At 39.8% G+C, this 16,602-nt stretch overlaps 1 protein-coding gene across 3 annotated transcripts; it reads left to right on the plus strand.

Annotated features, from left to right (window-relative positions):
• Nucleotides 1-263: 263 nt before the first annotated feature.
• Nucleotides 264-15,048, plus strand: gprc5ba (G protein-coupled receptor, class C, group 5, member Ba). 3 transcript variants are annotated; one of them, XM_027006588.2, is made up of 5 exons: nt 264-1,135; nt 1,805-1,862; nt 12,521-13,538; nt 13,652-13,764; nt 14,786-15,048. In XM_027006588.2, the coding sequence occupies exons 3-5, from the start codon at nt 12,521-12,523 to the stop codon at nt 14,828-14,830; spliced, it is 1,176 nt and encodes a 391-aa protein (XP_026862389.1). In that variant the 5' UTR covers nt 264-1,135; nt 1,805-1,862; the 3' UTR covers nt 14,831-15,048. The 3 variants fall into 3 exon arrangements, with proteins under 3 accessions (XP_026862389.1, XP_026862390.1, XP_026862388.1); XM_027006589.2 differs by lacking the exon at nt 1,805-1,862 and having other exon boundaries at nt 264-916; XM_027006587.2 differs by lacking the exon at nt 1,805-1,862 and having other exon boundaries at nt 265-1,135.
• The last annotated feature ends 1,554 nt before the right edge of the window (nt 15,049-16,602 follow it).

Genomic DNA, 16,602 nt, shown 5'->3' on the forward strand with positions numbered 1-16,602 from the left:
ATAAAACAACAATAATAACAAATTGTAGATTTGTAGATAATAGTAGAGGTGATCATAGAAATGCCACTGTAATTAAAGCCTATATATAATTTGTTACATTATTTACTAAATTAACCCTAATCTTAGCAAATCCTAATATTTAATAAGAGGTTCCATACGGGCTTAGCACACTGATTCATACAAAGTAATGAAAACATTCACAAAACACAAGTATAGAATTCAGACACACTAAACTGTGGAGGGGCGTAACCACTGTCACTGCACGCGTCTCAAGACTGATCGAAACCAACAGCTGAGGACGCGCGTGTTGAACTAAAAGGGGAAAGCAGGAGAGTAACAACAAACCGTTACTTTTTAACAGTCTCGTCGACACCGTAGCTACGATATAAGTGGTGTTACAGGACAGTGCCACAAGAGATATAACTGACGTAGTCCTGTTGCTAATGTGAAAGACATAGATGTTTAGTAAGCGTCTCTTCTCGTCAATAGAACAATAGGCAGAACTGAGTATCCTACGGCGTCTTTGGAAACGTTGTGCCCCAGTCAACGAGTGTTTATCCAGAAAAAGGAAGGAAATGAGATTTCTTTGCTGTTTGTTTAAATCCATGAAAGTCAGATAACACGGAGCACCTTTTTATCATACACGGATAATGCAGTCTGTCGGGGATTGCTGAGGCATATCAGACTCAACTAGCGGTCTTTGCTGTGCGCCACAGTTCCAGTGATCCAAACGGATTAAATAACCGATTTTCCTCGTATTTGGGATTCGGATCTTTCATTTATTAATATCCCTATTGATTTATGTCAAGTGAATGCATCACTGAACAAAGGATTTTGGAAAAACATCGACTACAACACTGTTCTGCCACCACGAATAGGAATCTCACTGGACTCCTGAGCTGTACGCTAGAAAACGGTAAATCTCGTTAGAGGTTCGAAGAAAAATATAAACCTCGAATACTTAGTATAATTTAGTAGTAGCTCATATTGTTCAAGCTGCCTGCTGCGACGTGTAGCTAGAGATCCCAGTCGCCAAACTCATCAGAAGAAATCATCCGAAATGTGACATTTTCACATCTACCCTCAAAAACGTGTGAGACGTGAATACCGCAGTCGTTTGCATTTATTCATCAAGGTATGCTCATTTTCATGTATATTAGTTTGTCATGCTGATTTTATTGTAAACATTTATTTTTCTTTGACACAATCCGGAAAATTACGGTTTATTGTATTGAATAATCACACTGAATTATGTTCCTTGTTAACCTATTTGTTAGTAGAATATAATCTAGCTAACAGAAAGGTCTTGTAGTTTCCATAAAAGCCAATTACCAAATGTAAAATGTCGGACTGCTGAGATCTTTGGGATAAATTACATTTAAAGCATATCCAGGCAAAACGTGCAAGCAACGTGCATACATTTACCTTTATTAGTCGACAATATACATATATCGAATACAGTTATCCAGATGAATCGTGACTGGGTATAGTGGCCACTTTAATAACCCCTAAACGGAGAACATCACACCCCCCAAAGGAAGACATACAGGGAACGGGGATATGACACTACAACACCCAAAATTAAAACCATAACCTATCTAGCTATCTAACAGAACTGACCAATTTGATCTAGAAATCTGTAATATATAATTGGTGTTTTACTCACCAAACTTGTCACCTACTTGTAATATTTAAGTCGCCTATGGCGACTTAGTGTACAGAAGGCATGAAATTCATCATGCATCTTTCTTTGAAAGGAAAGGATGTGCTGACCATTCAGAACTGGACTTTTTTTCCCTTTTAGGTGTTTTCACCGTTACAAAAATCATATCTGACTAACACGGACTTTCTGCGTTTAACCGGTAGGTTAGGTACGAAGCGATCTGTTATACCAGCAAAATGCAGTGTTTGCTTTGGCATGCTAACTATAGGACCCAGCGGCACGCTAAAATAAATGAAAAGCAAGTACCAGTTCACTCCTGAAAGAGGACAAATAGGTTTCGGTTCAGGCGTTCCGCTGGACGAAGGGCAAGGACCTGAAAATCCAGGTTGTCCAGTCTAAAACCGTTTAGCCACCCTATGACAATTTTTATTGAATTTTATTTGTGATTTTAAATGTAGGATTATGCTATTAAATATGTACTAAAAGCCTCTCAGGCCGTGGAAACTGAGAACAGGTTTACGGCATTTATCTGACGCTTTTATCCAACGCGAGTTACAATTATGACTGTACAATTTTAGCAATTGAGAGTTAAGGGCCTTGTTCAGGGGCTCAACAGTGGCAACTTGGCAGTACATGCCAAGATATTGGCATGTACCAAACCTGTACTATATTAAGGTATAGTACCACATTGACTATTACAATCCAATGCATAATCAGTTGTCAAGACTCCATGTTAATACAATTGCCCATGCTGAATAAATCATTTGTCAATGAACTATTTAGCCATTTTTTGTGGTAACTTAACTGAAGTTTATTTTTGTAGCAATTTTATAGAAAAACATAATTCCAGGTAAATCTATGGTAAAAACACATATTTTTGGTTAAGATAGAGCTACATTAATTTTATCATATTGGTGTGTTCAGACATTACAAAAAGAAGAAGAGAGAAATAACATGTATGAATATGAATCTCAATTAATCCTAATTCATAACAGGCATGTACATTTTCCATCCCTGAGCTCCCTAGTTTCGCCTCTCTGACATCATTACTGGATTTAGGTGGATTTTATCAGTGTAGTTTAGATGTTAAACAGTAATGCAAGTGGTTTATGAATAATTCCATGAAACTGGAGCACAATAATATATACTATTTGGGATCATTTTGAAGACCTTCCTCTGCTAAGCATAATATAAATCATTCAGGCTGCTAATTGCCAAGTTGGTTAGCATATAATCGCAGTTTGAGTCCAGTCACATGTTAATGAATTCTAGACGCAAAGATTTCATGAGAGAGAATAGCTGCACTACCAAACCACAGTATAACGGCTTCATGGGGGCCATTATTTGTCCAGCTCAGTCTCACTGTCTCTGCGCCCCATTTCTTGGCAAAGCTGGGGAGAAAGATAGTAAGTGGCAGTCTTATATATTTGTAAAATAAATGTGTCTTACTGTGAGGATGGACAAAGTTGGTTAAAAAAAGTACATGACTGAATAACTCTGTTGTTTGGTAGATCATAATGCCTTTCTTGATAATTTTTTTCCCCCAGAATGCTAGTTTCGCTTGTTTCTATATACCACCCTTCATACAGATTTCTGCAACACAGCAGAATATAACAAGGTGGTACAATTTGCAATGTGCAGTGTAGTGTAGCATATTTACTGGCATTGCAAGTTTATAAAATAACAGGCAGACGTTGGGTTAGCCATTTATTATGCCTTTTCACCATGACCTTCTAGAGAAATCAAGAGGGTGATCAGACATATTGCATTAAAAATTTTATGAGAGATGATAAAGAATTTTATTAGCCTATACAAATTTACCTGTACTATCACGTAAAGAGACCTTGTTTATTATAGTGAAAAACAGTTTGTTTTTACAAGAAATTTATTTAAATTTATTTTATGAATTAATTAACTGAGTTTTATAATTAATGTAACTGAGTTTAGCATAGAAGCATACACATACTGTTCAGTATGCAGATGATTTTGCCTGTAGCAATAGTTTGTATAACATAATAGCACTTATGCATAATGTTACATAATATACAACTTAAAGGAACTGTAACGCTTTCTTGCTTACATAATTTACGCTATAAAATAGGCCATCATAGCCTTTGTAAGATGACTGTGCAGGGTGGAAAAAGAGACAAGTGTAAATAAGGCTTCCCCAGAGAATGGAGGAGGTGAGAGACCTCTCTGGCCAACTTTAACCCTCACTGGCTTAAAGGAGCATGTCTCTGCTCTAGCCATGCAGGAAAACTGGCAAGAACTGGATCCTTTGGCTGTTAGATAAGAGAGATTGACAGAAGGAGGGGAGAAACAAGTGAGAAACAGTGAGGTAGTGGGGGTGGAAATGGAGCGGAAGGTGCATGTGTGATTGGGCAAGGACTGACTTGGGAGAGAGCAGAGTGGGAGAAGCACATCTTTCACAAGCACATGTTTAATGTGGCAGGATGACGAGTGTTCCAGCAAGGCAAGGAGAAATACAGATAGAAAACGGGACGAAAGAATTCATACTAAAAAGGAATGCTGAAATAATAGAGGGGGTGAGAGAAGTTGGAAAATAATCTTGCACCGTCACCCCTCATCAAGCAAAATGGAGCCTTCCTCTTATTACTCTGGTAGATATCATGTTTCCAAAATCACCAATTTTCCAAAATCCAAAAACCCACACTAATGAGACTCTACTGCAGTCCTTTCTTCCACTTTGAGTGAAAGCATTTAAGAGGTAAATGAATAAGAGTGGCAGGCAGTGAAGGAGAGGTAGGGCTTATTGATCTCCTGCAGTGCTTCTGAGTGTATTTAATTTGGCATGGCACAGTTTAAGCTTGCATGATAGTTCTTTTGCATCATTTCTTTGTGCTCAGAAGCCCCAATTTAAGAGGGAAAGGGGGTATGGGAGAGATCTGTTGATGTACACAACATGAGCAAGCCCCCAGCCCCCCTAACCCCCTTAGGCCCCATCCCTTTTGCTCTTTTCTGATGTTACCATGGCAATCGAGGCCTCTGCCAGAGCACAACATTATGGGAGCATGGCACTAGTGCAGTCTGTGAAAGTAATGCCCCCAGTCTCCCCCTCTTTGGGTGACTCACACAGTAAAATTACTGACTGGGGTTTTTAATGTAGCCTTGTGACATGTAGCTAAGAATACCGTTGCCATAGAAGGTGTACAAAAATGCAACACAAAGTGTGAACAAGTTGGATTTATAGTGAGCAGGAATAGTGGTAATCATTTAGTGCACAGGAATAGTGGTAATAATTTAGTAAAAGAACCTTTAGTTGTTGTTCTGCAATCTGTTGTTCTGAAAGGCTCTGTGGAGTGGCAAGGGGGGCTACATTTCATGAAGTGTCACTTTATGTATATTTCCAGCCCAGATAATTCTTATTCCCTACATGTTATAAGTGCTACAAAATTTTGGAAAAGTTTCTGGCTATAAATGAAATCTACCAATATGTCTGCTTTTGTCTTATTAATAAAGCAGCAACAGATCTTTTCCATTTAAGTTTGAAATATTGAACTTTTGGTATTCAGGGAGTCAGATAACATACATTTAAAGTTCTTCTGAAATAAATTTAAAATATTTTGTAGAACACACTAAATGAAAACTGATACAATGATTAAGTCTTCCCATTTCATTATTATAGGGTGCAAAAATGTTATCAAAATGATGGTGCTTACAAAAATGTTATATTTGTTTCAGATAATCCCAATTTTCTTGTTTGAGAAAGGCATATATTGAAAGACATAATGGGGGGGCTATGCCTACCAAATATTGGTCCACAAATACATGAAAGTTAAACTACTTTATTACTATATTTTCAGATAAAGATGGCCTCACCCGGTCAGTCACGGAGCTTAAGTTTAGTGTTCCGAACTCTCCCATATCAATGCTATCATGTTCACTGCCCCTAAGTTTGCAAGCACCTGCCCGCACTGACCTCTATAGTGAAGAGCTCCCTTACAGTTAAGGCACAATTTAGGAAACAATATGTTCACAACAGATACCTTTATAAATGTAGCACTTAAGATATAGCATTATACTATATGTCATTATAACATTATAGGATTTGCCTATATATTACAGGCAAATCATTAGAGAAAGGAGTCTGATGATGATATGACTTCATTCACACTGCAGGTAAAAATGGCCTGAATCTTTTCCATATGTGACAGATTTGTTATTTGAATGGCAATGGGAACAACAAAAAACCCATTAAATCCAGCATTTCTATTCGAATTTGGGCCATTTTTATATGTGGTACTGTAATCCAATACAAAACTAATTCATGGCCTGTGACCGCTGTCACATCAAATTTCATGTGACTTTTACATCAATCCGTCTTGACAATTTCACACTGGCAGGAAGGCAAGATGGATGACAACAGACACATACAAATATTTTCTTCCATTAAGGTGAAGAAGCTGCCATCACTCCACAGAGAATCATGATTAAAATCTTCACCCTTTCACCTCTTCATCCTTATTATAATTTGTCAGATTCACAGCCAGCCTCATTAATATGAGCATTAGATTAGTGGTTGCTTTGGTTGTCTGATTGTTTAAGATACATCTGGCTGGGCATGTCCTGTGGAGCATTGTTCCTTTGCGCATTTGCAGATCAGTTCAGATATATAATCAGTTCAGACTAATTTCAGATATAGGCTGAATTTAAAATATATTGTGAACAAGCCAACAAACAAATTGGGTTTGGGCAGCAAATTAGATTTAGGACACTTTTACCTGTAGTGTGAATGTAGCATTTGAGTATTTCCTTCTTTTATTATGTCCCTTATCTGTGATTAATGTGTCAGGGCAGTTGAAACAGTGAAATTTCTGGTGAGATTAGCATCTTCACTCAAGATAGTTGAATGTTTATTTTTGCCTGTCTGGATTTATATTAACACTAGTTATTAACAGAACACTGTTTTTGTTAGATTTTTTGTTTGTTGTCTAACAATTACCTCACAAAAGAAAAGGGTTCATTAATGTTGTTGCCTGAAGCTTTGTTTTAATGACTGAAGGGCCTTACAGCATTATGACCCTTGCTTCTCACCATGTTGTAGTTCTAAACCAAGAGACCAGGCCCACCTATCAGTCATCCACTGACTGATGAAATTCTGTCCCCATCACCTCTTGAGTCTATATGATGCCCTGTGTATATTTGGCATGTCGCCAGTATTGCATATAGAATGGCCTGTGTTTGAAATTGGATCACAGAGTAAAGTCAAAACCAGTGTGGATCAGCTTTAGCTTAAAGGCCATGTCTAATTTTGAACCCCTACCCATGATCCCACAGCACTGTTAGAAATAACGCCATTCCTTTTTGAGGAAGTAAAGGTGTCAGGTGTCATTCGTGAACTACATAAATATACACTCGCCTGTGACTTTATTAGAAACACCACTAATTATAAACCCATTGTAGGAGTACAGTTCTTGAGTGTATAGCACATTTGTTGCCATGTATAAATACATTGGTGAAGAGTTATCCTCTATCCTTTCAAAGATCTGTTTCTGACCATGGGGCTCCAGTTTTACTGGATATATTGGGTGGTGTCCCACTCTCAATCCTGTTGCAACAACCTCTGCAACATTGCTCTGTCTGATAAACTTTCCAGTTCAACACCCTCTTCTGTGCCACTGTCATGTCAGTTTCAATACTGTGCTGGGAATGGCCCGGTACTCAAATATCTGCTCAATAGTGTTCCAATGGTCAGAAGCAGAGCAGTGTTAAAGGCTGGAAGGTGAGCATAAACAGACCAGTGATGGCCTAGAGGGGGCCTGATGAATTGTGCATGCACACAGATTGGCCACAAAGTGTAATTGTTTACTTCTAAAATGCACCTAAAAGATAGGTATGACAAAATGAACACTTGAAAAATTGTAATTGAACAGTGAGAAAATGGTTTCTAATCTTAGTAAACCTGTATCTGTTTTTGCAGTCTTTGACTGGGTTTGAAAATATTCCATATTCACATATTCCTTGTGTTTTGTAACTGTAAAATATTAAACTGTTCTTTGTTTTTTATAATATTTTGTGGTACAAACTCTTCATACTATATATGGCATGAACCTAAGCAGTGGTGCTTGCAAACATTGTTGCTTTTTCATTGACCATTGTAATGTAGGGCAATCAGAGTTGTGATCTGTAGACATGTATTTTAGGAAAACTTTTTAGAAGTCATGTTCAGATGAATGGGATTAGATTTTCTATTTTCATGTCAACTAAATTGATCTATGAGCTACAAGATGTATTGTTTGTTTGTTTCAGTAAAGCCTGGATATTAATCAGCCAACCACACAGTGATATTTTAGTGTTAGCCATTACATAAACACACACATACATACACACACATTGACAGTAAAGACTATGGAAAGACTATTGTTATGGTGGAAGCACTGACAGAAATAAGGTTTGGTAATTGTAATTTTACACAGGATGTCAAATATCCCATGCCATTAGAGCTTCACATAAGGCCCAACCCAGTCACTTCATATCAGAAACCACAGCATTGCAAGCTCTTCAAAAGGCACCTCGCTCCATGGGTGTTTTGCTGAATTAAGCCAATGACACCTCCAGATGGCTCAACAGTGAGGTCTGGCGTTCTAGCCCAAATCCCCTTCTGTACTGAAACACTTTTAAATCACTTTTACACCTCTTTAAACATAAACCCAAACTGGCCTCACTGTTGACTAAGGCCATACCCAGCTCTACTGGCTCTGTTAGTTCATGCTCAGTGCCACAAGTTCCATCTAGATCTACCACATGACATGACACAACTCACACAACTACCCAGTCCTCAACATACCTAGAACACCGAACTCCACACCTTTATAGTGCATTTCCCCAGTCCCTAGTCTGTGCTCTCTTCATTTACAACCCCTGACTAGCCCTTTCAGCTACTTTCAGTAAATCCTTCACAGCTACCCTAAGTGTATGGTCTCTAAAACCAAACTGCCCAAGCAAAGATACAAATCACCTCCCACCAATATTCTCTCACTCTCAGCTTCCAAACCTGCATGCTTCAATTTCTTCCTTTCAAAAGCTTCATCATCTGCATCCTTAGATGGAATTGTTCACTCCAAGTATAACACCATGTCCAGCTTCAGCATAGTTAATGCAATACACTGTAATTTTTAATCTACATCCGTTAACAATTTCCAATATCGTGCTTTACCTAATTTACTGATTTTTATACTTTTTTACACTGCCCATCACGCACAAAACAAACTGCTTTATTCGTATTTCTGATGGACCAGATGTCTTTAAGCACTTATCAAATAAACATGCTAATTCACTAAGCACCTGATCAAGTTTCCATGTAGACTGTCCCTGTGACAAATCTTACATGCCAACCCGTGCACTTAATTTATAACTAGAAGCATCAATTGCCCACAGTTCTCATCAGCATCCTTAGACCCTAATCAAATCCTCTTTCTATTTGCCTTAGCACATTTAAAATCCTTAAATAAATTTGTCAGCAGTTGCTGATAAAAAAACCTTCCTGCACAAATGTTTCGTTCACAATTGACAAACTTCTAGACTTGCTAGGTTTAACCTTTGTCCTTGCCTACCTAATACTATCAAATAATACACCAGCCATTATACCTATTTCCAGTCACTGCCATGATATGACATACTCTCCTGTCTTAAGACAAAACTGAAATATAAATAAGTGTAACGAGCGGTGGGCTGAGTGCCACAGGGCGCGAGGCAGGACGCACAGACTCCTCCAACTGGGACGAACATTAGTTAACATTTAAAGACATAAAGGCACTCACACTTATCACAAACAAGAAACATGAAATGGTTAACGCTAAACAAACATACACAAGAATACATCTAACAGAAACGCGTTACATCTAGACATTATGCCGACAATAACCAACACCCTGCACACTTTAACACGGGTTTATATACATAAAGACGAATGAGGTGCAGGTGTGGTTACAAACAAGACAGTCCTCCCACTGCACGTGGCGGGCTGAACCACATGACTTGCGGGAGGTGAGCGTTCCGTGACAATAAGCGTTAACCAGCATTTTAATCTTATCTGGTACCTGGAGGGAACCAAATGCTTTCCATAAGAGGTTGTATAGCACCAAACCAAACGCATTAGCCAAATCTAGGAAAACCACATATATGTCCTTCTTTCTTTCTTGTCTGAGTCTGATGCCATATCATACTGCTATGCTTCAAACAACCTGCAAAGCCTGCAAAAATCCCTGCCTTTTGTACTGATGTATCAATTAAGTTCATTAATTTATCAATTAATTTTGCAATATGCATCCAGTCTCCTCGTGATCACACTAAAGAAAGTCTTACCCACCACATTAAGAAGACAAAGGCCAAAACTGTTCTACACCCTTAGAATACCCCGAGAATCCTTCTCTTTTGGAATAAGTATACACTCTGCTCTTCTCCACTCCTTTAGGATAATACCTTTATTCCAGACTATGACATTCATTTGCCACTCTATGTCACCTACTGGTGGAATATGTGGGGGCAGAATGCTCCTCTTATTCTTTTTTCCCCACTGTTAATCTCCCAGAGTTCTCCTTACTAAATAAGGTCTTCACAAAATGAAAAGGATTCCTAAAGAATGCCACCTTAGCATGTGCCTTCCTTTTTCTCCTCTTCCTCAAGATCTTTGCTCTCTTCAGTACCACCAAGCTACCCTTCAGTTCTTTCTGCAGTATACTGATACTCTCTTTCCTCCTCCTTTACTCACCCTCATTGCTTTCTAAGTGACCTTAACTCCTGAATGAGTCTATTTCTTGACTTTATTATGCCTTGTCCCATTTCCTTTTTCAGCAAACCGCCAAACTTTGCCATCACATATTCATAAATAACCTTACCAATCTGTCAAGTTTATTCTCTGCTGATGCCTTCAACCCAGCAACTATACCTTTCAGATCATCATTAACTCTCTTCCAACATACCATGTCTGATGCACCTGGCCATCTTACCTTTACTTTCTGCCCAAATCCTTTTTCATTCACCAGTTGATGCTCTCCACCATTCCTCTAGCTAACTTCAGTTTCACCTTTCTGTATACCCGTACTGGGGTTCTTCTCAGTAGTAACAGATATATTGATGTCCTGTGAACTGTGGTATGTAACTTGCTGCTGGATTTCAGCCAACTGATTTGAACATATCTGTAACATGTATAGTTCAATGCATTGCTCCCTTATCTAAGCACCTCCTCTTCGCTTGATGAATCCTCAGTCCTCTCACTGTTGTCTAATTCCTCCATATGCACATGCACAACCGCAATGTCTTTCCTTCTCTTGTCACCCTAGTTGCCTCTGTGTTTATTTCCCTTCTCATAGTCAAAACCAATCCAAAGTCAGTAGCCATGTAATTCTCCTGTGAGTCATCTTCCACCCCTGCTCTTGCATGGGGGTATTGCATTTATCTGCTTCATCATAGCTCTAATAGGTCACAAGCACAAGGTTGCACAAACCATGGATGCTGCTTCATGAGGTGCTCGTCCATGACAGAACCGCTAGGTTCTAGTTCCCCTTGTCAGCTGTCCCTCCAAGATGCCACAAGGTCTTTCCCCTGTTGTCAGCTACCCTATTCACAGCAGTCACTAGGCCCACTAGTTAGGTAATTGTAATCATTCACAGGATAAAATGTCAAATATCCTATGCCAAACCAATAAAGCTTGAAATAGGGTACAACCCTCTCATTTCACACCACCACGGAAACCACAACTTCTCTTCACAGCTCTTCACAGGGGTCATAAGGTAGGCACCTCCCTTCGGAGGAATGAATCCCACAACACCCCCAGAAAGCTCAACAGATTGCGACTTGTGTCCCAGACCCAAATTGCACAAACAAAGATGTGGAAGACTTAGCTACAAATCCCCTAACACTTATCTCTACTGGTCACCTGCCACCTACATTCTCTCACCTCAGCTTCCAAAACTGCATACTTCAACTTCTTCTGTTCACAAGATTCATCAACTACATACTTAAATAGAATTATCTCTATAATATCACTATGAATTTCCTATCTCACCCACCAATATTTATAGCATACCCTTGCTCTCCCAATATGCTGCCTCTCACTCACCAATCTAACTGCTTTATTTGTATCACTGACAAAACGTTAACCTCTAAACACATATTATTGTATATTCATTCCAATATGCTAAGCACCTGAGGTATATGTAGAACTGATTTGTTTTTCTTTGTCCAGCATCAATATTTTAGTCATATCTGTGTGTGTGTGTGTTATGATTTGAGGAAGGACCTGTTTTAAAATATAAATTACAGATTTCCTATCTCCAACTGCATGCAATTAAAAACTCACCAATGATATTGCATTTGTTTTAAGTGTGCATTGCTTTTGTTTTAAGTGTGTTTTAACTGTATGGATGTGAGAATTAATCTTTTTGACCATTGTAATTTTATTAAAATGTGCATGAGGTGCATTCCATCTATAGTCGGTTGGCTCATTAAAGCAAAACACCACCAGGGAGTCAGTAGCACTGTCATAGTGTTGGCTTTATTTGCTTTGAAGATATTTAGATTTCCTTGCCTGACAACACACACATTATATGTGATAGATATGTTGCTTTACTTCCAGTTACTCAGACCACAAATCTATGAGATGTATATCAGTGATGATAAAGAACCCATGCATGCCATGCCTGGTACACAATCAAATGTATATGTCATGGGTTAGCTGCAGTACATAATTTCCTGTCATGTTCACTTTTGCCTTAATATTTTATCAAATGGATTTTTAGTTAGGATATTATGGCGTGTCCCGTTTGTTGGCTTGGAGCTTGTTTTTGTTTTTGCAAACATTTATTTTGTGCCTCTTCTTTCCTCTCTTTCTATCAGATGGCATTCTTCCCTGTGCTGGTCTTCCTCCTCCCTATCTTGGACTTGGGTTTTGCTCAGGACAAAGAGCCCAAGGTACCCTGGGGCTGTGGATTTGGCTTGACCCGCCCCTACACCCTGCTGTGTGACCTGGAGGCTGTGTGGGGTGTGGTGGTGGAGGGCTTTGCAGCTGCTGGCATCCTGACTGCCCTTCTTCTAGCTCTGGTGCTGCTGTGTCGCCTTCGTTCAGTGACTGAGGCTGAGAAGCGAAGTGGTGTGGGCCCTATCCTCCTGCTGCTCCTCGGAATCGTGGGTCTTTTTGGTCTGAGTTTTGCCTACCTGATTGAGCGCAACCAAAGCCTATGTGTGGTTCACCGCGCCCTCTGGGGGGTGCTGTTCTCTCTATGCTTCTCCTGCATGCTGGTGCAGGGTGTGCGTCTGCGGCGGCTAGGGCGGGAGCGTCGTAGCCCGTGCGGATGTGCCCTCACTGGGCTCGCACTGGGGCTGGCGGCAGTCCAGGGTATCGTGGCAGCTGAGTGGTTGCTCTTAACAGTGCTACGTCATGGTCAGCAGGCCTGCCAGTACGAGCCACTGGACTTTGCCTTGGCTTGCTCCTATGTGTTGGTGCTCTTGATCGCTGCCCTGGTGGCAGCAGTGTTGGCAGTGTGTAGCAAAGCCCAGCCATGGCGCTGTAACGCTGTGTGGCTGCTGGTCTCCTGTCTGCTGTCTGTTCTGCTGTGGGCCACGTGGATTGGCTTCTATGTCTATGGTAACAAGGCTCTGGAAAAAGCTCCAGAATGGGACGACCCTGTGCTGGCTGTGGCATTGGTGGCACAGGGTTGGTTGTTGCTGCTCTGTCACGCTGCACCTGAGGCCCATGTCTGTCTACGACCTCCAGCTCAGCCCTCTGCACCAGACTACTTTGACACATCACAAAACTCAACGCGCATGAGGGAGACCAGCTTCGATGAAGACATCCCACTCTCACACAGGCAGTTTGTTGAGAATCAGGGATATGGATTTGATGAAAATACTGCAGGTATATGTCAAAAAATATATAACTGCATATGCTGTATTATACATTAAAGAATTGTAATCATTTGTACTTGTTCTTTGGAGACCACAAACACTAACACATCTTCTTACCTTTAGGGCTGAGGAGTGGAGGCCAACATAATGGTAACACAGGAACCAGACCTAGTGCCCCTTTCCGCAGTAATGTCTATCAGCCAACTGAGATGACCATGATACTGAATGGTGGAGCGGTAAATATATCACCTTGAATTTAACTATGATTACACTCAAATCCTGCAGATTTCACTGCTAGAATATCAGTAACCACCTTCCTTAACATTGATCCTTATCTAATCTGCTCAAAACAAGTCTGTAAGAACAGAAGCTAAAAAATAGCCTCCATTACAATGAAAAACTATGTCAGACTCAAAATACGGATGTGGGTATTTTTGTTTACTTCATTGTTTAGCTGTATGTGGTTAGAGCTGTTATGTGTGGTATGTACGCTGTCACAATCTCTGTACTATACTTTAAATTCCTCAGCTCACTATAGTGACTTCTTCCCTCTCATTGCCACTATAAATATAACTAAAACTTGCCGACAGTGCAGAACAGCATTCAGAGACACTCAGATTGCATTCACCCAAAGCAGCATTTCAGCTCAAAGAGACACTGAGCTACCTGGTGAAGACTGCTTGTATCTGCAGTGTGTGCTGGTTGAACAGATTAGAATAGAATCATCCCCAACAGTTCAAAGTTGCATTGTGATTAGATCTCTGTATTTAAGGTTTATGTACTGAAACTGAAACCAGATTACAATCTAGTACTTATTTCTTCCCATCTGACAACATAATTGAAGGAAACTCCTTCAGGTTCAGAATTTCCTCTGAAGCACCATAGCTAAATATCAGATGAGAATGCAATAGAACACTGTTCTTGGTATGACAAGTACTGTTATATAAAATCCAGGGTAAGAAATCCCTCAGTAAGAAATGACAAAGGGAAGTGAGAAAGTTAATTTTATCAGTCTGAAATGAGGCATGTACCTCCCTGTCGGAGCACTGCATGGTTCCAGGCAAGTTCTGTCACTAGTGACTGATCTGTTTACTAAAGGCTTTGAATTTACAATGAATTTCTGCCAGTGTTTTTTTTTTTTTCTGAGCCGCACTGCAGAGAGCAAGATGATCCATTGGCTTGAATTGAGAAACAGTGCTTTGTTGTCTAATGGTGAATACAATGTCTTACATCTCATTTCTCTTTTTAACTGTATAGGTCCCATCCGCACCCCCAACATACACTGGAAGGCAATTGTGGTAAAGGGAGACTGAGGAAGACAACGAGGGGACTGAAATGAGGATGAAGGACAAGAGATCCTGATGTGAAGGCTCTGATGGGACTAATGATTCTACCTTTTGTGGCAATGATCCCAAGCACTGCAGTGTGACTGAAACGAGTGAGGACTCTTGACATGTCTGTATGTGTGAGTGTCTGACCTTGTGAGTTGCTGTAATCGAAAGAGGTGCATTGCAAAAAAATACATTGATCAATGGTTACAGTGATGAGGTAGTGTTAGAGAAAATACTATTTATTTCAGTGATTCCGTTATCAAGGAATCCAGAGCAAACAAATGATTTGATTTGATTTTCTGGAATTTTATCATCCCTGGCCTAAATAGATAGATATTTAGACTATCTTGTTCTGTGGTTGTACATTTGGAAAAGTGTTGTTTGGATGAGCTTTTGGATAGTCCTATATATCATTATCTCATTGAAAATACAGGTTAGTAGTTCAGGTTGGACTGACCTCAGTTGCTTCAGGTGGCCTGTGAGTGTATGTGTGTGTTTGTCTTCTACTTACACTGCAGTGCAAGGCTCTGTAATCTGCCACGACTCAGCAAAGCCTTCCTTTTGTGGGATCCTGGATTTTAAAAGTTTTCAGTTTTTACTAACACCCTGCTACTTATAGGCTTTCCTTGTCTATTGCTGATGGACATAGATTTGAAACCACTTAACCAAAGTCCTTTATTTAGTGAAATGCTCTCTTCCCAATAATCAAACAGTCAATTCTGGCTATGCTCTGCCACCCAACCTACCTAGCTAACCTTGAAGGACTAGCTGTTAACTAGTGTGCAAACCAAAATGGCAACTGAGAATAGTGGGAAGGTTTTTTTTTAAACTAGGTCAGATGCTTGCCATCACACACAGCTCTCCCTACCCACCCCACTACTGTCTGAATAAAACAAATGCTGTGCAGTATATCAGAGAAGTGCACTGAGACGGTGACTATTATGTGTGAGAGCATGACATAAAGATGAAGTGTGGTTATTGCCATGCTGACACCAAAAGGGGCTCCACTGCTCAATGGGCTCCTAATAAAGATTCCTGGGGAGACGAATAACATACTGTGATTTGCCATGTGCAATGGGCTTGGTGTCCCATATGTCTAGATGCTGCAGCAGATAAGGTGATCTGATAAGGGAGTATATATAGATCAGTTTAGGAGGAGGGTGAATGATTCAAACTGTTTATAGCTAGTCTGTTCAGTATTAGTCGCAGCACTGATACACCCTGTCTGCTGTCTGTGTGAGAAACAAACAACTGGAGAACCATGATCCTGTGTGCATGTGTGTGTTTGTGTGTGTGCGTATGTGTGTGTGTAAGGGAGCGAGAGAGAGAAAGAGAGACAGTGATGATGGGGAGTGCATGGTAGTGTGTTTTTGGGGAAACACTTTTCTTCCCTTTCTCTGTCTGTGATGTGACATTCAGTGCCATGACTTGGTGTTATGCAGGGTCTCTGTGTAAGTTTATTCCCTTCTATTCGTCTCCTAGGTAAATGAAATGTACATATTACATATTGATTTTTTTTTTTGTATTTTGACTTTTTACTATAGATAAATAATGGCACAGCCTTCATATTAAAAACAGCTTTTTACTTTTTCAACAGTTTGTTTTTCCTGCTGTGAAATAGCTGGATGGATTTTGAAGGGGGGGTGTGGATTTTTAAAAAAAAAAAAAAAAAAAAAGGATTTAAAATTAATTGTTTTCATTATCTTAACTAATTTTATTTGATTATGTAGACAAACCCTGTTC

The sequence above is a fragment of the Electrophorus electricus genome, chromosome 1 (genome assembly GCF_013358815.1).
Source record: "Electrophorus electricus isolate fEleEle1 chromosome 1, fEleEle1.pri, whole genome shotgun sequence".
NCBI classification, from domain to species: Eukaryota; Metazoa; Chordata; class Actinopteri; order Gymnotiformes; family Gymnotidae; genus Electrophorus; species Electrophorus electricus.